The 21,832-nt window shown below is 55.7% G+C and overlaps 1 protein-coding gene across 1 annotated transcript in view; it reads right to left on the reverse strand.

Moving 5' to 3' along the window:
* The window catches only part of FSTL4 (follistatin like 4), a 398,358-nt gene that overhangs the window by 51,265 nt on the left and 325,261 nt on the right, over positions 1–21,832 (reverse strand). Inside the window, exon 7 of the mRNA XM_028103667.2 lies at positions 4,335–4,501. Coding sequence (XP_027959468.1) covers positions 4,335–4,501 — 167 coding nt within the window. The remainder of the gene's footprint in view (positions 1–4,334; positions 4,502–21,832) is intronic.

Below are 21,832 nucleotides of genomic sequence, written 5' to 3' on the forward strand. Positions count from 1 at the left end.
CCCTCCCCCACCCCCGCAGGCCACTTTCATTTCTGGGTCTGATGTATCTGGGGTTCTCCTTGGTTGCAGATGTAGTCTTAGGCTAGAAGGGGCTCCGGACTCTTGCAGGACGAACTTCTGACCATGCCACTCCCCAGTTAAAAATCCATGGTTCCCACTACCCACAGGGAGTGGCCAAGATCCTTCAGGTTAACATTCAAAACCTGTCAGGTTCTGGCCCCACCCTGTCACTCTAGACCTCTCTCTTGATTATCCCTGTCCCCTGAAGCCAGAACTTCTCCTTCCTCTGGCCCCCAAAACCGGCTTCCTCCTTCTAAATAGAGAACATGCCATACTGTGTTGTAATTCTGTGCTTGTGGATACGTGGTCCCCCTCGGGGCTGGGGAGAGTGTCTTTGCTCCACCCTCCGGCTCAGGGCCTGCGAGTCCCCGGCACTTAGCGAATCCAGGGGCTGATTCCCCGTGTACACCCTCTGGACAGCCATGCACACACTGGGTGACTCCGGAGCGCTCCTGACAGTGACACCGCTCAGTGGGGAATCCGAGAGGCTCCTTCTCACTTGGCTCCGGGCTAGAGGGGTACATTAACTTTCTGATCAAATATTATCCTGATGCTCGAGGCATCCTTGATGTTTGCAAGTCAGAAAAGTTTAATTACATGTGTCATTAGGATGGCATTCTGTAATAGCTCTGTGACTGAATTCATTAACCGAATTCTTAACAGATAAGACAAGACAAATTAATATTTTGTTGCCCATGAAAGCTTCTCATTAAGAGAGCAGTGAAAAAGTGATTAATATTTTGTTGCCAATCAAGATGTCTCGTACAAATGACAAAGAAGGGAGGCCCACACCTCGCGGCGCTCTCTCATCTGCCTGCCTTGGGATTGTGTAGGTGCGGTGTTCCTGTACCAGGTGCCAATGACAGTGGCCAGCGGCGTTCCCGTCTGGGGCCGCGGTGGGCGGGGGCGGGTGTGGGCACACCGCACGCCGAGGGGGGCTCTAGGACTCAGCAATCCCCGATCTTCGTTCCATCGGGGCCGCCCCCCACTCCCCATCATGCCCCCCCCCAATCCCCATGCCCTCGTCTCTTGCCTGATTTCCTCCTGGGCCTGCTGTCATCCCTGTCCCCAGAGTGGAGCTGCAACTTAGGAACACCTGCTGTGCGCTGGGCACGGGGCTAGGCGCTTCACACACACGGTCAGCCTGGAAATGCCCACGTAAGGGGGAGAGTATCGTCCCCAGTCCCCGACAGGCTCACAGAAGTTCAGCGGCTTCCCCAGGGCTGCTCCGGACTTGCTGGAGGTGGCTGGTCAGTGCGTCCCAGGATGACGTGGACACCCCAGGGTCACATCTCCCTGCCTGGGGAGCCTCCCGGGGCTGCTTGTTGGGGACTCGGGCTGCAAGGTGCCGAGAATGTTGTTTGGCAGCAGCGGCAGTAATGATAATGAGGATAGTAAGATAAAGTAATAGCGGTACTGATAAGGACCGTGATCGCAGTTAGCACGGGACAGTGTGCTGACAGCATCCCACGTGTCTCCTCATCCAGTCCTCACTCTGACCCTATGAGGCAGGAGCTATTATTTATCCCTGTGTCACAGAGGAGGACCCCGAAGCTTCGAGAAGTCAAGTGCCCTTTCCACGCTCATTCAATTAGGAAGTGGCAGAGCTGAGGCTTCAACCCAGGTCCCTTTTTACCCTCAGAGTCTGTGCTGTGCTGCTTCCCTCTGGGCCTGAGGCAGAGGGAGGCGTGTGTGTGCGTGTGCGTGTGTGTGGCGAGTACCTGCATGCATCAGGTGAGCATCCCTGGGGCGAGGGGGGGGTGCTGGTGTTGCCCTGCGCCCTCATGTGGGGGTTTCTGGGCAGCCCAGGGCCCTGCCTGTTTGCAGGCTGCTGACTTGACCATGAGCAGCAAAGTGTTTCCAGGGAGGTAATAAGAGGCCATTAATCTCTAGTTGCACCCACAATTAACCCAAATTGCTAACCTCACTGTGAAAAGTAGAAATGCAATTGAGTTGATGCTGGAGGCATGTTCGAGGGAGGGGAAAAAACACTCAAAGTAATTTAATTAACCGATGGCAAGTGCATTAAGAGGAGTTCTGCTTCCGCCTTTATTTCTGGTGTCTCTAAATAGAGCATCAAGTAATGCACATGGATGTTCAGACAGACACGGGCGGATCTGTCCTAGTTTTGAATTAATTACCACTGGCCAAACCCAGTGTAAAGCTGATGCCCCACCCTGAGAGCTTTTGCACACACAAATCTGTGCATCCCAACACCTCCCCCACTCCAGTCTTTGCAAATAGGACACCACCTCTCCTTGCTAAGATCCCAGACAAGCCCTGGGCATCTCAGGCTCAGAACACAAAGGACTCTGCCCACTCGGCCTCTGTCCATCAAGCGCTCACCAAGGTTGTGCTGGCATTGACATTCGGAGATGGGTAGGATTCAGGCTGTGCTCAGCACCGTGCGGAAACTGCAAGGAAATAATCCTGCCCTACGTGACAGGGGTGGGAGAAGGGGACTCCTCTTCCAGGTGTGCCCAAGATAGCATCCCCACATTGGCCCATCTCTTCCTATCTGCTTCCCCCATGATCTCCAGGATGCAACAAAGGGCCTAGTGAGTAGCAGAGTCCCAACTTGGTGGTTTCCACAGAATTGTATGCTGGGCTCTCTCCCCACAAAGCAGTCTCGCAGTTGGAAGGAATCTTCAAGGTCATGGGATTTAGCTGCCCTTGTGTGGCTAGTAGCATTGCTGACCGTGGTCCTGCTTGAGCTTGCATGCCTCTAGGAAAGGGGAGCTCACTGCTTCCTGTGGAGGCTCACTCCAGTTTGGGGCCGCTGTGATGGCTGTCATGGTGTTCCATCTCAGCAGTCCAAACTGGTTTCTTTGTGGGAGCACCCTGGCCCTGTGTGCTCGCGAACTCATGGGGTCACACAGCCCAGACAGGTTCCTGCTGCCCTAGTCCCTCCCTCACCACCTTAGAGATGTTCGTGGGAACTGACTACGCATCCCACACATCTTCCTTCTTGGGGCCAAGCACACCATTCAGGGCCAGCTTGCCTGTCCTAAGCCGAGGAGACCAGGACTGCCTCCTCTTCTGCCTGAAACGGAGAGGCCTGTTACACTGGCTAAGACCTGTCAGCTGTCCTGGTGGGGCCTCATGTCAGTGACGTCCCTCTGTCTTCTCAAGGAACTTCTGGGAAGCCATCTCACTCGCTGGGCCAAACCTGGGCCAATCCATATACTTGAAGGATGCCCTTTATTCTTCAAGCCCAATGGAAGGGAGGCACTGCTAATATTCCCTTTCTGATAGTTAGGGTTGGTGGTTTAAGACGTTGCTCAAAGTCATGAGGCTGGTTTGGGGTGACACTGGGAGCCCAGTCCAAGCTGCACGGGGCCTCCCATTACAGAAATATCCCTGCTGGTCACGGTAGGCTGCAGGTGCTCAGCTGCTCTCTCGTCCTCTCCCCTCATCAAATCCACATTCCCACGTCCAGCCAACAAGGCTCCCAGGGCAGGCCACACTGGCCTGATCCCTCTCCTTTCACCTCCTCACCTGGTGCCTGCCCTCCCGCCCACCCAGCCAGGCGGTGCACCCCTGCCCTCCACAGGGAACCCCCGTCCCCTCTCTTCCCCCTGTCTACATCCTCCCCAGCTGTGGGACCCACAGTCTCCCCTGGCTCTTCCAGCCACACGCCCTCCCCACTCCACTGTCTCCCGGCCGGCCATGTTTGCTGTGGGCTTGTGGTCCTCCCTCACGGTGGGACCACCTCTCCGTTTCAGGCAGAAGAGGAGGCAGTCCTGGTCTCCTCGGCTTAGGACAGGCAAGCTGGCCCTGAATGGTGTGCTTGGCCCCAAGAAGGAAGATGTGTGGGATGCGTAGTCAGTTCCCACGAACATCTCTAAGGTGGTGAGGGAGGGACTAGGGCAGCAGGAGCCTGTCTGGGCTGTGTGACCCCATGAGTTCGCGAGCACACAGGGCCAGGGTGCTCCCTCATGCAGTCTGAGCCCCTCACCTCCCATTCCCATGCCCACTGTTTGGCCTTCGCTGCCGCAGCCTGCACGGAGGCCTCCCGCCCTGCCTGCCCTGCCTGCCTGGTCAGCGCGCCCTTTCCCTATTGTGGGTCTGGCTGGCAGGCTTGCAACGAACGTCCAGTCTATTCTCTGCACACTTGGGTTTTCTGGTACTTCCTGCTCTCCGACAACAGGCTTGAAAGGCATCCAACGTGGGATGTTAAAATGAAACGCTCTCACCCTGCCACCGCCACGGGCGATGTGCAGGTTACTTCCCTGGGGCAGGTCTGTGTTCAGGGTCAGAGCCGAGCCACTTACATTGATGTCTTCCGAGGCCATGAAGTTGAGGGCAAGCCCATTGCGCTTCCAGACGATGGGTGGTCGCAGCTCTCCACGGATAGCGCAGGTCAGCATGGTGCTCAGCCCCACGGTCACTGTGGTCACACTGACCCTCTCCTCAGGCGCGAGGCTGAGCTGAACCACCCCTGCAGGGGACAAGGAGAAAGTCATCAGGTGCACACCAGCATGGGGAGTACCACTCACAGGCCAATGGCCACAGGGTTTTCTGGCAGGAGGCTGGCAGGCTCCCGAGAAACTGCTACGGCGTGCTGTCTAAACGTACCGATGGACACTCCTTTCTGGGGGATGGGCCGCGACTTACGGGAAATGTTCAAAGGGCTCTGAGAGTCAGAGAAGTTAGGAGCCATAGCAAGTGTAGGGAAACCATCTGGGCTATGGATTTATGAGTTGAGCCAAGCATGTGGGCTGTCACACAGGGACCAGGGGGCCAGATGTGCGGCGGACGCCCTGCTCTGTGCTCCTGGGCCTCATGAAGTCTGGGCCTTGCTTAGTGCAAGTCAAGGTCTGCTGGCTGAGCTGACAGGTTTCTCATCCATCTGGGGGCAATTTAAAGGTTGCACTGTCTGAAATCTGGGGAATGAACTGGCTGACCTTTGGAGGTTTGTTTCTGTCTGAGGATTCTTTGAACTTGGATTTGGATTTCTGTTCAGCAACCATGCACTGTAGCCTTTAATTTTTTGAAGTGTACTTCAGGCTGTACAAATTATTAATCCTTGCCATTTTATACTTGCTAACTGGCATTAAGACTGATCATTCTTTAGGCAAATGGGAAGGGTCTAAAATATTTACTTGCAATCACAGGCTTTTAGAAATTTTCGGGATTTATGAGAAAGTTAATTGGACTCAGGTTGTTCATATACCGACATGGGATCAGGGTTGGAGGGAGAGTCACAAGCCCAGTGACAGGACTGCCTTCTCCCTACTCCTCCCCCAGATCTACAGCTCAGAGCACCTGGGGCAGCAGGCAACAGTGGCAGGAGCTGAGCGAGGCGGGCTGGCTGGCTCTGAGGGTCTGTGCTTATCTGGGATGCCAGCAAAAATGCCGGGAGCCCTCCTGACTCTTACTACTCTTTTGAGCCTTGAGGGTCCTGCCAGGGGTGGGGCAAGGCACAGAGTTGGGGATTGACCTCTGTGACTCGGCGGGCCCCCTTTGAACTGTGACCGGGCAGCATGTCTGTGCTCGCACCCTCTTGCCAGCGTGTGTGGGGAGGAGAAGGCGGTGGGGCGGAGGGGCAGTGGGGGGAGGGACCGCAAGCCCCAGCAGGTGTGACGCCCTGCAAAGTAGGTGAAGTGACAGCAAGTCCAGTCAGGTCAGATCCTGAGTTAGCGGCGCCCTTTCCCCGCCACAGTCAGTGGCCCGGCCCTGGGCTCACGAAGATGAACAAGATATACACTAGGTGCTTAATCAGTGCTTGTTGGATGGATGGATGAAACACGGAGAAAATGGAAATAAGGAAGGAAAGGAGCCAACGGGCCCGTGGAGCGGGGACACTCACGCGCAGGAAAAATGTGACTCCCCGTGAAAGAGCCGCAGGGGGAAAGATAAGCACCAAGTGATTGATGCCAACGCACCCGGCATAATATTTTACAAACATTAAAGTGATGCATTTCAGGTTCCCTCTTAAGTCACGTCCTGCTTGCTGCCCTCCCACCTCTGAGTCATGAGGCTTATTGGTCAAGGCAGGAGAGAGAAGGAGCTCATCCTCCATAGCGAGCTCCAGGCTTTGGAGATTCAGAGGGGACAGAGAGAGGGAAGAAGGATGTACGACACGGGTCTGGCTTCTTCTGTGCTCTGCTGGCCCTTAGGACTCAGAACCCAGATTGTCCCCGAGTGTAGAGGAGGTACTCCTTCCTTATCGGGCGAGCCACGAGGCTCTGTGGAAATAGAACACAGACCCCTTCCTCTTCCCAGGGTGTTGTGGGAATGAGGGAACCAGTGAGAAGGGTGTGCCTGTTGGCATGTAGGTGAGGGGAACCAAGGGGGGCTCTGGAAGAGGGTGACGCTCTCTCCCCACTCTCCCCCCGGGGTGAGCCCATGAGACCTGGCACAGAGCCAGAGGCCCGTGGGCTCCCGAATGGCATGGAGAGATCCAAAGGTTCCTGGCCACCCTGGCGGGGCTGTGAGGTGCTGTGTACCTCTGTGCCTGAGGACCAAGGCCCTAAGGGAACGCCCCTGGAACCTCCAGGGGTGCGCAGTGCCAGTGGGGGCTACCGGAGGCCAAGCTGTGGGGGGACATCAGACACTGAGACAGCCCAGACCAAGAGCAGAACCTGGGATGACCCCCGCCAAGAGGACCCGAGACAGGGTAACTGGGAGCCTGCCGGGGGCACCGAAGGTGACAGAGGATGGCTGTGTGCTTCCATCCACACTCAGAAGCCAGTTTGGGGAGCAGCTGGGGATGCCAGGTGGGAACTGCAGGCATGAAGCATTTTCCTTAGATAGAGCATTACTTAATGTGGACTTGTTAAGAACAACCTGCTCCGACTAAGCTTTACAATGGCCTGAATGTTCAGGTGCACTGTCCTCCCAGCGCTGGTGGGTGGGGCTTGCGAAGAAATCAGGCGGGTCACCAAAGGAAAGGACATTTTCTCTGCATGTTGGAACTCTAGTCCAATGACAAGGGAAAGAGCCACTGAGCCCTCAGGCAGCAGTCCCTGGGGGAGGCGGGCCATCCCTGGGCTACAGAGTCCTGTTCTCCAGGTGTGGTTCTCCCCTCCCCCCACCGGCATTGCATCTCTCGCCTGGGTCGGGGGGGGGGGGGGGGGGCGGGCAACTGATAGAAATGCAGATTCCTGCCCCTCTACCCCAGGCTGATAAGTCTCTGGTGGCAGGGTGGGCATCCTGGTTTTAGCAAGCATCTCAGGGTACCCTGAGCCCTGACAACCACTGCCTTAAAAGATGGGGGGGGTGTCTGGGTAGATGGAAGGGGAGAGTGCGGGGGGGGGGGGGCGGTGGGTGGAGGATGGGGAGGTGAGGTATTCTGGCTGGCTGGGGTCTCGTTTGGAATGTAAGACCTACGTGCAATGTCGGATCCTCCACATGGCCCCAAGGTCATGTATTTCAAACAGTTTAGCACAGGGCTACAACCAAACAAACAAAGAAGCAAAAACCCGAGTGGAAAGGCTGCTGGGAGAGCTGGTTCCAGACTGCTTCCTCAGTGCTTCCCCGATCATCTGTATGTCTGAAGATGTGCACTTCGCGTAGGAAAGGCTCATGCAAAATTAGCATGCGTGAATACTGACAGAACCATCATAATTCTGCTCCTGTCAGCTACACAAATATTAACCAAACGGCAAATATTTGGATCACTTAAAGTTTAATTAAATGAATGTTTTATTGGATTTAATGCATGTCAATATTCCCTGACTAGTTTAAAAATTCTGAAGAGATTGGTGGCAACCAAAGCTCTCCTTCTGCCCTTACTCCCAATTATTGACTGTTCAACACACCTTCCCCAGACAGGCCCCCCTTCCCACGGTCATTTCCCCTAGTGAAAAACGAGACAGCATCATGGGCTGGGGCTCGAGTGAGCAGGGCAGATTCTGGACTGTGGCTCTGGGCAGCCAACCTCCAGGCCTGGCTCTGCTGGTGATGAGCCAAGTGGCCTTTGGCAGGTCCCTTCCTGACACTTGGCCTCAGTTCAGACATCAGTAAAATGAGGGATCGGATGAGGAGGGCTCTGGGGACCCATCTTGCTTTGGGCTCTGGGACTCTGAGAACATGGTTCTAAGTGGACAATCCTGCAGACCCTCTTCAGTCCTGCCAGGCGCTGGCTGGCTGCCCCTTCCCTCGCCCCCTAGTGCCGTCTGCCTCTGCTCTTTGCCCACTTGCTCACAGTGGTGCCGGTGACACACCTCAGGTGGCAGCACCAACAGCTGCCAAGCCCACGGGGGCTTCCCTCAGGATACCCCCGAATCCTTGCTCTCCACCCCAGACACCAACAGCCTCCTGTGCGCTCACCTTTGCAGACTGCCCCTGTTCCCGTGAGCACAGCCCTGCTCAAAAGCCGCCCACAGCTCCCATCACGCACAGAACTCAGAACAGTCCCTGACTGCCCCCCTTCTCCCACATTACTTATCACGGTGCCCGCCAACCCGCATCCTGTTCGTCTATCCTGAGACCCTCTCTCAGCCCCTAGACATGAGCTCAGGGAGGGTTTCTGGGACCTTGAAGTTTTAACACAAGGGGACGCTTAGATCATCTGTTGAAGATTGAAAGACACCTTCCCGCTGAATTTGTCAGGACCTTTTCAGGCTTAAGCAACAGAAACTCTCAGAAATGCTGGACGCCCTTAAGAGAAAAAAAAGGAGGGTGGTCTTAGTTCTCATAACTGGGAAATCTAGCAGGGGTGGAGGAGGCTGTAGACGTCTGGGGCCCTCCACAAGGCACGCTCTATTTGGCTGCAAGACGCCCAGGGGTGGCCCCACACTCACACTGTCCCTGTGCATGGGGCCCCAGAGAAAGGGACCAAATCTTTCCGGAGAGTCCAGGAAACAAGCATAGGAGAGAACTCTGACCATCAGACGTGCCTCCTGTGCTCTCCCATGAAGCCATCCCTGGGGCCACAGGACTGACCCGCACTCAAGGCCTGGGCCCTGTGGCCACCACAGGGCCAGGAGCCAGGTGGTTGGAGGTGGGGACAAATGTCCTGACAGAAAGGGTGTGTCGGGCGGATTGACAGCCTATGACTGCTACAGAGACGCAGAGAAGGCCTCCTCTTCCCTCGGCCCCTTCCCAGCCCCACCCGGAAGGCTTGCCAGGGTGCGCGGTGACGGGGGAAGGGAAGTGGGGCCATACTGTGACGACGGTGAGAACCAGCGAAACTGAAAGCTGGTTCAGGTTCCTGCGGCTGCCCCCGGCCTGCCCTTCTCTTGCGAGCTCTGGGGGCTGGGTTGGTCCGGCGCGGGGGACGCCTCACCCTGGGCGGGGCACGGGAGGAGGGCCAGGCAGGCTGCAGCGCGTGGGGCGGCCCCGCTGGGCCTGCCGCCCCTGCCCGGGCACGCGTGCAGAGCAGGAGACGCGGCTCTACTCACACCTGCGCTCTGCTCTGTGGGGCCAGGAGTGCCCGGGGGTGGCGGGGGGCGGCGGGGGGAAGTGAAGGAAGCACCATGCAGCTCTCCAGGGTGGCGCCTGCACCAGGGCCCCCGAGGGGTCCTTCTGCGGCGGGGCTGCTCCCATGGTGTCTCACCGTCTGTGGTCCCGCGGGCTGCTCTTCGGGAAGGTTGTCAAGGTTTGCAGGCACCATGCGACAAGGTCGGCCCTGTGCCCAGAACGTGTGGGGCAGGGAGGGAGGGCTGCGCGGTGGGTGGCGGGGGCCCAGCAGGAGCGGTAGAAGTGCCCGCAGAGAGAGGAGGCTCCAGCTTGTAAGAATTGGCACTGGAGGGCTGCCTGGCGCGGGATCAGAGCAGGGCAAGGGAGTTGGGGACATCTGTCTCCCTATGAGCCAGGCCTTCTGATATCCATGGGCTTCCCTTTGTTGTCCCCGGACGTAGAGGCACAGGTACGCTGAAACTATTGTCAACATCAGCAAGGCTGGGCTAGCACCAGACAGACCCTGGTGTACTACCTAGCCTGATGTCCATGTGTGGGGCCCTGCGGCCTGCACAGTGCCTGGCACACAGCAGGTGGGCTTCAGGCCAAGCCTGGCTGACAGCAGTCTCCTGGGAGACACCTGCCTCGCTCTCTAGGCCCTTCCAACCAGAGCAGTAAAACATCGGGTTTTCCAGACACAGGTGTTGCAAACGCCAGAACTCAGCCCCCTCCCGGCACCCACGCTCTCCGTGCTCCTGGGAGCCTGCAGAGAAGAGGAGGCCGCAGGGGATTAATGCGCCCACCAGACGCAGGCTAACACCCTTCCCGAAAAACAGGCGGCCATAACATTTCAGTTTCGGGAGAATTGGGTTTTAGTTCCTATTACAGCTTTTCCTTAATCTCAGGCGCTATTTCTCACACTGACTTGAACTCGATAAGCCACTCATAAAACCATCAGCAGCCTCTCATGCAGGATTCTGGTGCTTCACAGCAATAGAAATTAAATTTCTCCAATTACTGTCAAGTTCGTGTTAGTTTTCTTATGTTAGAAATGCACTAATGGGACACATGCCTACCTGGACTTTTGCTATTTTTCAAATGATGCTCTTGGTGGAAAGACTCTGTCAAAAGCTCAATCAACCTGCCCACACATCAGTATGTTGGACTGAGCCTCCAGGGGTAAACCCAGGCTCAGGAGCCTGCTTGGGAATTAGGACAATCTGGAGAGACCCCAGGCTGGGCGCTTAGACATATTCTGTAGCTGCAGACTGTTCTCACACTGTTCTCATAAAGTCAGGTGCTTCTACTATGACCTGGGAGCCCCCCTTACCCCAGGAGGTGTGGTACCTGTTTGACAAACTCGACCGATCTGGTCTCATTCCTGAGGCCAGGGTCACACTATGAAGCTGGTGAGTGGGACAGAAACAAAGGGGGAGGGTGTGTGCCCCATGTCTCCTCACCATGTAGGGGACAGGTGACATCTCAACATCTCCTGGACCCAATAGTTTCACCCGGCCCTTAGAGGGTGGGGCTGCTTTGGCATGCCCTGCAGGAAGGTGGTTGGGGGGGTGCTCTGTGCCTCCTGTGTCCCCCTTCACCAGAGCCTGCCACTCGGAGCTCTTTGCACACATCTAGAGACACTTGGTGGCTGTGGGGCGAGGAGCAGATTGTCTTAGGACCCTTTCATCCTGACACGCATGTTTTGAGCACTGGGGCATGTCTGGTCTGCACAGGTGTCTCTGGATCAGCCAGGTTTGCATGCGTCCAAAATTTCCTGTTTCTTTAGGCATAATCTGATTCAATTTTCCTGTCATTGTCATATTCCCTCTTGCTTGCTTCATTTTGGGGACGGCAATATACTTGTTAATTACCTCAGATCTGTGGGTAATTTACTTTTTCAATTGACTTATGTTGCTTGGTGTTGCTGCAACCATTTTTTACAGTTTAGTTATTAAGCTCTGCTCTGCTCTTTGTAAGCTGCAGACAGAGACCCTACCTGTAGGATTTCTTTTGGATCCTCAGCACCTTATACAATTCCTGGCACAAAGAAGGGACTTGATTAACCAGTTTTAAGCAAGTGAACTATTAATGGGTAGTGCTCACTCAACGATTGTTTATTGAGGACCTACTATGTGCCACAATACAGTGGGAATATACTGGCAAGCAGAGCAGGCCTAGATCCTGCTAACCTGGAGCTTGTGGCTTGGTAGGGAGGCCAACTGTCAGATGTGGGGTGGGAGAAGGGGCACCTGGAGCCTGTCCGTGGATCCCTGTGTAGAGCCCTTGGCACCTGCAGAGCCTGATTGCTCTCTCTTGGTAGAGTCCTTCCTGGGTGCCCGGGGCTGGGCCCTGCAGGGGTGGACGCAGTAGACAGACCCATGTCTCACTCCCATGGAGCCCCTGTGTGATGTGGCCTTCTCCTTGTTTGCAGGAGGAGCCCATGCAGGGGCACGTTAGCCGGGCATCCTCTGAGCTCCACGGCTCTGTTTTGCATCCTCTGGCCTAAAAAACCCTTCTAGCTTTGGGAAAACTAACCCACAATGGGACTGTGGTAGAGGGAGCGGGAAGTCAGAGCTGAGCTCAGTGCCCAAGGGTTGTGACGTCACTGTCCTGGGGTGCCCTCGGGTGCCCTGGGTATAGCACACAGCAGAGGCAGTAGTCGGAAGCACGGGGGTCTGGGGTGGAGAGCCCAGGGTCTCCTAGACAGCTCTCCCTCCCTGGCTGGTGTCTGTGCCTGGTGTGGCCTCGGACAGGCTGGCCGGGCTGTGTACCTCCCGTGCCCTGCCAAGTCTATTCTCGAAGAGGACGGAAACACCTCTGCTCAAGGGATTTGCAAAAGGAGAGTATTTTTACTGCCTATTCCCTTGGTAGGTTTAGGGAAAAGAAAAGAAGGTAGTATCTTACACAATTAAACACTAGTTTCTCAGAATTTGTAAAAATTCATACAGATGTCAAAGGCTGGATCTAGAATCTCCTGGACAAGCTCTTGGTGGAGATGAGCACACAGCTTTGACCGAGCCAGCAAGAGGGTGCCATGTTATGTGTTCCCAGAGGCTGGTTCATTTTCCAATTCCTAAGCACTCATGAAGATGATTTCCCAGCCTCTCTTGGAGCCAGGGTGGGGTCATGTGACTGGTTCTGACCAGAGGGATGTGAACACTCCTGACCACGCAACGCCCACATCACTGCGATGGGTAATTTTATCACACGACCGGGCCATGGGATGCCCAGAGAGTTGGTCAGACATTCTTCTGGGTGTGCCTGTGAGAATGTTTCTGGAGGAAATTAACATTTGAATCAGCTGACAGACTAAAGCAGATTGCCTTTCCCAATGTCCATGGGCCTCAGTCAATCAACTGAAGACCTGAGTAGAACAAAAAGGCTGAGTATTCTTAGCATTAGCGCTAGTATTCGTATTCAGTGTTCTGAGTATTCTTAGTATTTTGGGCTCCTTCTCCCTGACTGCCTTCTGGATGGGACACGGGTCTTCTCCTGCCTTTGGACTTGAACTGAAACATCATCTCTCTGGGTCTCAAGCCTGCTGGCTTTCAGACTAGAACTCACAGCGTTGGCTCTCTTGGGTTTCCAGCTTGCCAACTGCAGATTCTGGGATCTTAGCCTCCACAATCATGTGAGCCAATTCCTTATAATACCCACTCTCTCCACCCATCCATGCATCCATGCATCCTATTGGTTCTGGTTCTCTGGAGAGCTATGACACATGCAGTCATCATGCACACTCTCTTCTCTCCCCTTGTGGAGACTGTGTACATTTTGTGGGAGCAAAGAACACAGCCTCCTTGTTGCTGCCTGAGACCATCAGACCCGATGAGGGTAACAAATTAGTCTTTACTCCATCATGCTACTGGGATTTTGGGTCTCTATAGCATTTGGTGTTGATTACCTAATATACCCCTTTGGAGACAAAGAAATTCAAGTTAATGTATTTCCACAGAAGAAAGTGTAATGAGATGTGGAACGGACCTTTGAGAGGCCAAGTCATTCAGGTCCGGAAACTTCAGAATCCTCTGACTTCTGTTCCAATCCTCCAAAGATTACCTGTCCAGGGAGCTCACTCTCTTATCCCACAGCCATTTCTACTGCTTTCATCATTAGATAGTATCCAAACTCCCTGCTGAAAGGAGGGCAGCTAGGGGGGAGGGGCAGGGAGGTGTTTCAGGGTAGGTTGAGAGAGAATGTGTAAATAAAGGATCCAGGATAATACACCCTGTGCATGGGAAGAACAAGATGCCAAGAGAGAGAAGAGCTGTGAGGCCTAATAAGATGCAAGTTGGGGTGGTGGTGGAAGCCTCTCTGAGCAGGAGATATTTCAGTGGAGATCCGTAAGAGGAGAAGAAACCAGATAGGCCAAGAATAGAAGAAAGGCATTCTCGTCAGAGAAAGAGCTCGTGCAAAGGCCCTGGGGTAGGATAGGGGCTTACTGTGCTCTGAGAACTGAAGAAGGCTAGTGTGTCTGAAGCACAGGGAACGATGCAGGTGTGGGGGCACACGCATAGTCAGAGAGGTGCTACACAGCCAGGCAGAACAGGCCATGGCTTCTTAATGGAAGACCGATTTTAATTTAAGGCAATGGAGGATTGGAGGATTGGAGGATTTTAAGTCAAGGAGGGATGTGATCTGATTTGCATGCTAGAAGGGTCACTCGGGCCCGTTGTGTGAATGATGGGCCACTGGGGGAGAGGAGAGGATGTAGGAACACCATGTAGGAGGCTGGGGCTGTCTTGTAGGGGGAGCTAGGCGAGGACTGCGGGGAAGGAGAAGAGGAAGGGGCGGGGCTTGCCAGCAGCTGGAATGAGGAGCCCCATGAAAGGGGTGTCAGGAGTGACTCCTCCCGTGCTCCTTGCATAACACAGTGACGGTTCCTGAGGTGGGAGGGCTGGGATCCTGGATGTGCCATCTCCGTCTTGACTGATAACCCTCTAAACTTGCCTCAGGCATCTGATCTGGAAAGGAGATTATGACCATATTCTTGGACTTTTCAGTGAACACGACTCAAGAGGATTTCTAAACTATAGCATTGCTGTTATAAAAAACCTTAGCCCAGGAAGAGGGGCAGGCACAAGTCTCCACTGTCCAGGCTGCTCTCCCCACGTCCCTGGGGGCTGCAGCCTGAGCAGCAGAAGCCAGACAGGGGGGCCTATCCCTGATGCACGCCTCACCCCGCCTCCACCCTGCAGTGCAGGCCACGGCCTCTCGGAGCGGAGACCCAACTTCACACGTGCAATGGGGAGGAGCCACTGGGCCTTGCAAGAGCATCTATAAATATAGCTTGTTTTCTGTTTAATTATCTAGTCTCTTGAGAACGCTAAGTCATGCCTGCGTTTTGTAAACAGGCATCAGCAAACCATTTTGGAGAACAGCTTACATCAGTGTATTTGTTTTGTTTCAATTCCAATTTCCTGAGCGTGCCACGGCTCTGATGACCTCCTGAGGAGGGGTGGCTGAGCCTGGCCGAGGGCTTGGCTGCTCCCAGGGCCCACGGAGCTCCTGGCAGCTTCTGTCTTTAAAGGAAACATTGCTCACAGCCTCTGTTTCTGACCAGCAGGCCTCCTGAGGACCTGGGCCCACCACGTCCTGGTCCAGGGTGTGCTATATTCAGACTCTGTACCCCCTCTCCCCGGGGGAACCCCCTGGGTTCTGGTCTTAGGGTCCACCTGAGAAGCAGCCATTGCTCTGGCTACTGAGCATTAACATGGCAGGGAGCCCCGCTGAATCCCTCTGTTGGAAGGAGAGGAGGTCAGTGGGGGGAGTTGGCCTCTGGCGGCCCGGTTTGGGCCTTGGCAGCAGGGGTTCAGGGTTGGAATTTGGAAGAGCCCTGTCCCTCAGCGGCTGGTGATGCTATGGGCACAGGCAGGGCATGAAGAGCAGGGAAAGAGGAGGCCTCTGGGGGCAGGGGTCAGAGGTGAGGCTGAAGGCGCGTGCATGGTCAGGAGCCAGGCAGGCAGGGCGTCACGGTGATGGTGGGGACCTGGGGTTCTATTGCATGAGAAGCCCTTGGAGAATTTTAAGCAGGAGACTACACTGGTCCGATTTATGCTTTTAAAGACAATCTGTGCATCGGTTGAGACATGCAATTCCACTGCATTAACCCTGACTGGAAACGGGGCTGACTAGTAAGGAAAAGCTGTCATCTCCCTAAGGGGAGGCCCTGGTGGGAGTTTCCAGGGCAGGTTCATGCCCTGGTGCCAGGACGTCGTCGAGCCCTCAGGCTCTCTTCCTTGTACCCTCCGCCCTCAGTGTGCCGCCATGCTGGACAGCTCTGGGCATCGCGGGCAGGCACTACATGGTACGGCGGGGGAGGGCCTCCTCCTGGCGTGTGAGCTGTGAGAACAAGGAAGCCCCCCACTGACCTCTCTCAGGTTTCATCGGTCAGATTCGAGTCTGGCGCTCACCCCTAGAGCAACTACCGGCAAGAACCACTGTGACTGGCTCAGGGAGGCACGGGGCTGGGGGAGCAGGTGGGCCATCTGGGGCTCAGGAGGGGGTGGAGGGTGGAGAGGACGGGCAGCAGAGGAAGCCGGGGACTGTGCTGGGAGCCTGTGTCCCGGGGGTCGGTGGCTTGGGCCACAGCAGTGACTGCAGAGGTGCTGAGAGGCTGATGGATTTGGGACACCTGTTGGGGGCTGGGCCAGATTTCCGATCGTTTGAGGGGTGGGGAGGTTTGAGGGAAATGGACAGGTCAAGGACAAATACTGGGATCTTGGCGTGAAAAATTGGGCAGGTGTTGGTTCCGTTTGCTGATAGGCTGAGGGAGAAAGAGCGGGCATTTTAGGTAAAACCCACGTTTTCTTTTATGGCAGCTGGAGGGGTGGGTGGTTGGTTGGTTAAATGAGCCTGGGCCTCAGAAGAGTGGTCCCACCCAGGGACAAGACGTGGGGATCCATCAATGTCTAAATGATATTTAAAACCATGGGACCGGGGCGCCTGGGTGGCTCCGCTGGTTAAGCGTCTGCCTTCGGCTCAGGTCGTGATCCCGGGGTCCTGGGATCGAGCCCCGCATCGGGCTCCCTGCTCGGCGGGGAGCCCGCTTCTCCCTCCGCCTGCCGCTCCTCTGGCCTGTGCTCTCTCTCAGATCAATCAATCAATCAATCAATAAAGGAGGATGAGCAGAAGTCAGGCAGAGCCTGAGCAGGAGGCTACAAGGGAGGCTGTGGGTTCCCTGCATCCAACGCTGCCAGGAGCTCCGGTCAGACCACGACTGAGGTTTGATCATGGGCTTTGCCTCTGGGACCTGGACGTTTGGAATCTCCAACGTTTCATTAGAGCACTGGGGAATGAAGTCATCTTTGGATCGGACTGAGAGAGAACAGGAGGTTGACTCGACGGGAGTTCTTTACAAGAGTTCTGTCATGAAGGGGAGCAGAGAAATGGATGGTGGGTGGAAGGTCAGGGGAAGATTTTTTTTTCCCCCCCAGGTGTTGTGTTTGCGAGCCCAGGGGAATGAACAAAGGGAGAGGGAGAACTTCATGATGCAGAAGAGAGAAGGGGCGCTTTTAGAAGCAAAGCCTCTGAGTGGGTGAGAGCGGGGAGCTCCCAGAGAATAAGTGGAGGCCTGGCTTCTGACAAGGCAGAGGCTTTGTGCTTCTGAACGGAAGCTGGGTACAGATGGAGTTGAGGGGGAGCGCCCCTCACGGCAGAAGGATGAGAGAAGGCCCATTTTGACAAAGGTTAGCAGTTCTCACCTTAGGGTGATTTTGCAAACTCCCCTCCCTGCACCCCAGGACATTTGATAACGTCTGGAGGTATTTTCGGTTGTAACGACTGAGGGATAGGGTATTTTTCTGCAGGGGCATCTAGTAGCTACAAGCTAGGGATGCTACTAAACATCCTAGAATGCACAGAATAGTCCCCACCCCAAAGAATTATCTGGCCTCAAATGCTAAGCGTGGCACCGCCACGAGCTGTGGTAATAATAACCACGATCGGCGGTAATGAGGGGACTTGTACGGCCCTAGAACACTTATTCGTTACCTGTTGATGGTGCCCGTCCTCCCACTGGTCTTTCCTAGAAGGGTAGGGTCTGCGGGCCCGTGAGGATGCAGCCCTGTCTGGACTCACCCCCATCTGGGGGGTTACACCATGGGGTTTGGGGAAGCCCTTCCTCCCTCACACTGACCTGACAGGGACAAACTTTACCCAGGGCCTCGGCCGTCATGCCCTCCTGCCAATACCAGCCTTGGATCCACCTGCTGTTCTCAGCGGTGGTGGGGTCTTGATGCAGGCATGTGACTGGGGAGGGGGACACCTCAAAAGAAGGTCTATTACGATCATTGTTGTGACACAGACACCAACTCATTTGCCTTTGCTGGAACCTTCCCTGTGTCGGGCGAGATGCATGGCCCCCAAATATTGGGATGTGAGAAATCTCTTTTCCTTGTAGGGGATATTTATCTCTCTCTTTGTCTTGGGTAGGTTCTTTAAATTATCTTTCAGAGAGAACCCTGTATTATATGCTTTGTCCAAGGACAGATCTTGGTAGGAAAAATGCCTCTCGTTTCCCCTCCAAAGACTCCTCCACCATCTGTCAGTTTGGAAATCTCCACATCTTGACCCACGGCAAATTGCTTCTCGCTGCACCCGACACGAGTCCTGCCTTGCCAGGCACATGCGGGTGCTGCAGGCTGCCTGAGTGAACGGTCCATTTTTGGGATGAATGAGCCAAAATCTCATCCCCCTCTCCTCATCTTTACCATCACAGCCAAACTGCCCCTGTCTCCCTCGGAATCCCCCACTTCCTTTTTGTCTCCTTCGAGACTGCTTCCGGGCAGGACTTCATGATTCATGGAAGCAGCAGCTCCTTCCCTGGAGAGGTCTCCACAGGCAGCCCCGTGCAGGCCTCCTTCTCCCCGACCTGCCTGGCATGAGGCCCTACCGGCACCTTCCTTCTAGCCTTCTCTCCCACAGCTCCCCCTGAGCTCGAGCCAAAAGGAAGGAACTCCTTCCCCTTTCCCACGCTCACTGGCCATATCAGCAGCCCCTCCTGGGGGAGCTCGGCCTTAGGCAAATATGCCTGCTTGCATCTCAACTCGAACTGTCGGAAAATCAGTGTGAAAAATTCTAGGCTTTAATAACATCTCTGGCCTCTGAGGGTGAAATGGGTGTGGCCGCTGCCCTGGACCCAGAGGAGGGACCTGTCTGAGAGCCTGGGAGGCAGCACACATACACCCTCAAAAACAGAGAAGTACCAACAAGGAATCACAAGGAGAGCATGAAACTAGAGGTTTAAAATATTGCCTTCTGTAACTTGATACAAGCATCGTTTGGTGGGTTGATACTGGAGAGCTGGCCTGCAGTCCAAATGCAGAGGAGCCGTTCCCCGACTTCCCAGGGACCCGGAGGCTGGCAGCGGAGGCCCAGGAGGTAAGCTGCCCAGTGTTTCTGCACGGCTGGCAATCCTGGATTGCATGCCACCGGCAGGGCTGTCCCCATGTGGAGGACAGGAAAACAGAGGCCCAGAGAGTTATGGTGGCAAGACCAGCACCCTGCAGTTGAGCACACTGCCTTTTACCTCCTGCCACACTGTTTCAATGCACTGGGGTTGGAGAGAGAGGGGAGCAAAGATAAACTCGGGAAACAAACCCAGATCTCATCCTCAAGCAGCTAACAAGTTTGAGAAAGGCAACTTAAGAGTTAAACATGGTGCCTCTGCAACCTCCTAAAGAGCCCTCCCACCAGGTGGGGGGAGGTGGGCAGGAGACGCCCCCGGGTCTGGGCACCTGGGTCTGGGCACGACTGTTCCTAGCTAGGGGAGGGACCCCTTGATCTGGATCTCACGTGTTTTTTTTTTTTTTTAAAGATTTTATTTATTTGACAGAGAGATAGCACAAGTAGGCAGAGCAGCAGGCAGAGGGAGAGGGAGAAGCAGACTCCCACTGAGCAGGGAGCCCGATGTGGGGCTCGATCCCAGGACCCTGGGATCATGACCCAAGCCGAAGGCAGACGCTTAACGACTGAGCCACCCAGGCGCCCCTCACGTGTGTTTTGATTGTGGTGGCACTGAATGACTTTACGGTTACAACTGAACAGTTTCACGCAGGCTGGAGCCACTGCAGGGGTCCCTGAGCCCCCGGCTGAGGCAGGGGACACGCGCAGCCAAAGTCAGCATGCTGACAAATGGCTCCCACATCAGGAGGCCTGCAAGCCCAGTGTGGAGACGTGTTCAGGCTGCACCTGGGATGCAGCCCATGTCGGGGACCTGCAGCCAAAGCTGTGCAAGGCTGAGCACAGCTTCTTTTTTGTGCATTGTGCATTGTGAAAACAGGCTCAGGATCAGGTTCAAAGGCGGCCGAACCGTTCAAAGGCGGTTCAAACCATACAGCTACCCCAGGACCAGCACTGCCTTGTCCCCACTTCTCCATCCCCAGAAGCCCCAGTTTAACCTCCCCAGGTGTCCTGCTTCATACTGACATCCGGCCGCCTGGAACATCCCATGAGGTCGTCCTTCCTGCCCACGGTAACCTCATCTGCACCAAGATGGCCCTGCACAGCCTCGCCTCCTTCTTCCCCTTTGGCCCATCAGGAAGCAGAGGGTTTGGAGAAACTAGTTCCTGCCGAGGAGCTGACAGCAGGCCCTGGTCCCGGCTGTTTCCGGTCTTACCCCACCTTTCTGTACCAGAGCCCTCACCTGCAGGGGTCTTGGGAAGGCTGGAGGTGGGGACGTGACCTTGACAGCAGGAGGCCTCCACCTGCCCTCAGCTGCACACTCACCACATACCACGGTCTCCCTATAGACCACGGGGACAGCACAGCAGTCCTTGAGAAGCACTGGGAGTCACTGGTGGCCACGCGCTCCTTCTCTTAAACCCATGGTGCTTTAGGAGAGTGGAATTCCTGTCCTGGAGCCCAGCTAAGCCCACCCTGGCTATGCCCAGCTGCGTGCGGCTACCCAGCATCGTGTGCCCAGCCAGCACTGCCTGGAACCCTCTGAGCGCGTGGTCAGGTGTGGCGGCTTCTGCGTACTGATGTGGGTTTCACAGCCACAGCGTGTGTGGCCAGGGTGGTTGCTGAACGTGGTTTCCACGGCCCTGAATGTGCGCGCTGGAAATGAGTTTCCTCTATCGTGGCGCTTCTGCAGATCGGCAGGGAGTTGCGGGCGGAAGGGCTTTGTGCGATCGATCCCGAAACCGATCCTTTGTGCCATCCTGAAACTGCACTGTCTACCACGCTCCTGCACACAAGGGGCCATCGCCAGTGAAATGTGCCCATTCAGGTATGGGGTTCACAGGGACGCCTGGCCCTCTCCTGGCTGAAGGGCAGCTGTAGCAGCTGCCTGGTGAGCCAGGGGCCTGGCTGGCTTGCACACGGTCCACTTAGCAGCCCGGCCTTGGCCCTCATCCCCCCAGAGCTGCCCTCCACACTGGCTCCTCTCAGAAAGAAGATGGGGAGCCAAGGATGGGGTCAGCGGAGTCTGGGAAATTCGGAAGGGCCAGGGCTCCTCTGTCCTTCCCTGAGAAGGGGAGTGGGCAACCACCTGCCTCCATCTAGCTTCTCACTGACTAAGAAGTGGGGGAGGGGGTCCCTGGCAATGGAAAGCAAAGCACACCATTTATCCCTGCCCTCTGCTGGCTTGGTAGGCAGGGGGCACAGGTGTCCTGGGAGCTAGGCATGTCCCCTTCTAGAGTAGGCCTAGCACCCTCTCCAGAGTAGTGGCCAGAGGAGCCCCATGACCTTGCTCCCCCCATAGGAACCAGAAAGGGGTAGGCATGCCACTTTTTCCAGTGCCCTCGGAGAGTACAGAGGTAGCCACAAGTCACAAAGGTGAAGAGTCTGACCTGCCCGCTCGGCAGGGTTGGTTCCTGGCCTTGTGTTGCCCTTGTCCTGGAGTGTCTGTGACCCCATTTCAGGACCACTCTCCTGGAAGGAGGGATAGTAATAGCAGGAAAAAGCCTGGTGATTCTGGTTCAACACGTCTAACCAGGGAGGGGCAGGAAGGGAGTAAAAGGCAAGAGACTGGGTTGCGGGGGGGAGGAGAACAGGCTTAGGGACCCTGGAGCCTAACAGGACTCTGGGGGTGGGGGAAGGAGGTGGTCTTAGAGCAAGCATCCATCAAAGAGCTATGTGGCTGCAGGTGGCCGACAGGGCCTCTCCCTGGCCCAGGCTCAGGAGGGCCACAGGCCGGGTGAGAGGATGTCCTGGGGCTGTGGTTACATGGGCGGTGGCACAGGACAGCCCTGCATCACGAAGCATTTACACGTTCACAATCACATCGACCCCACGGGGATGCTGGGTGGGGAGCATGTGCCCACCTCACCAATGGGGCCAAATGGGGCAAGTTGCTCCTGGGTAAAAGTCTTAGAGTGGATCCTCTCCCTGATGCATCAGCCGGCGGGGGCCCCAGCAAGGCCGTGAGCATCTGTGGTTGGGAAGGGCTCTCCTGCCAGCAGATGTCTGAGGCCCTCACTGA

The sequence above is a fragment of the Eumetopias jubatus genome, unplaced genomic scaffold (assembly GCF_037043125.1).
Source record: "Eumetopias jubatus isolate StellerSeaLion01/CBP00866 unplaced genomic scaffold, mEumJub1_p1.0 scaffold_5, whole genome shotgun sequence".
Lineage (NCBI taxonomy): Eukaryota > Metazoa > Chordata > Mammalia > Carnivora > Otariidae > Eumetopias > Eumetopias jubatus.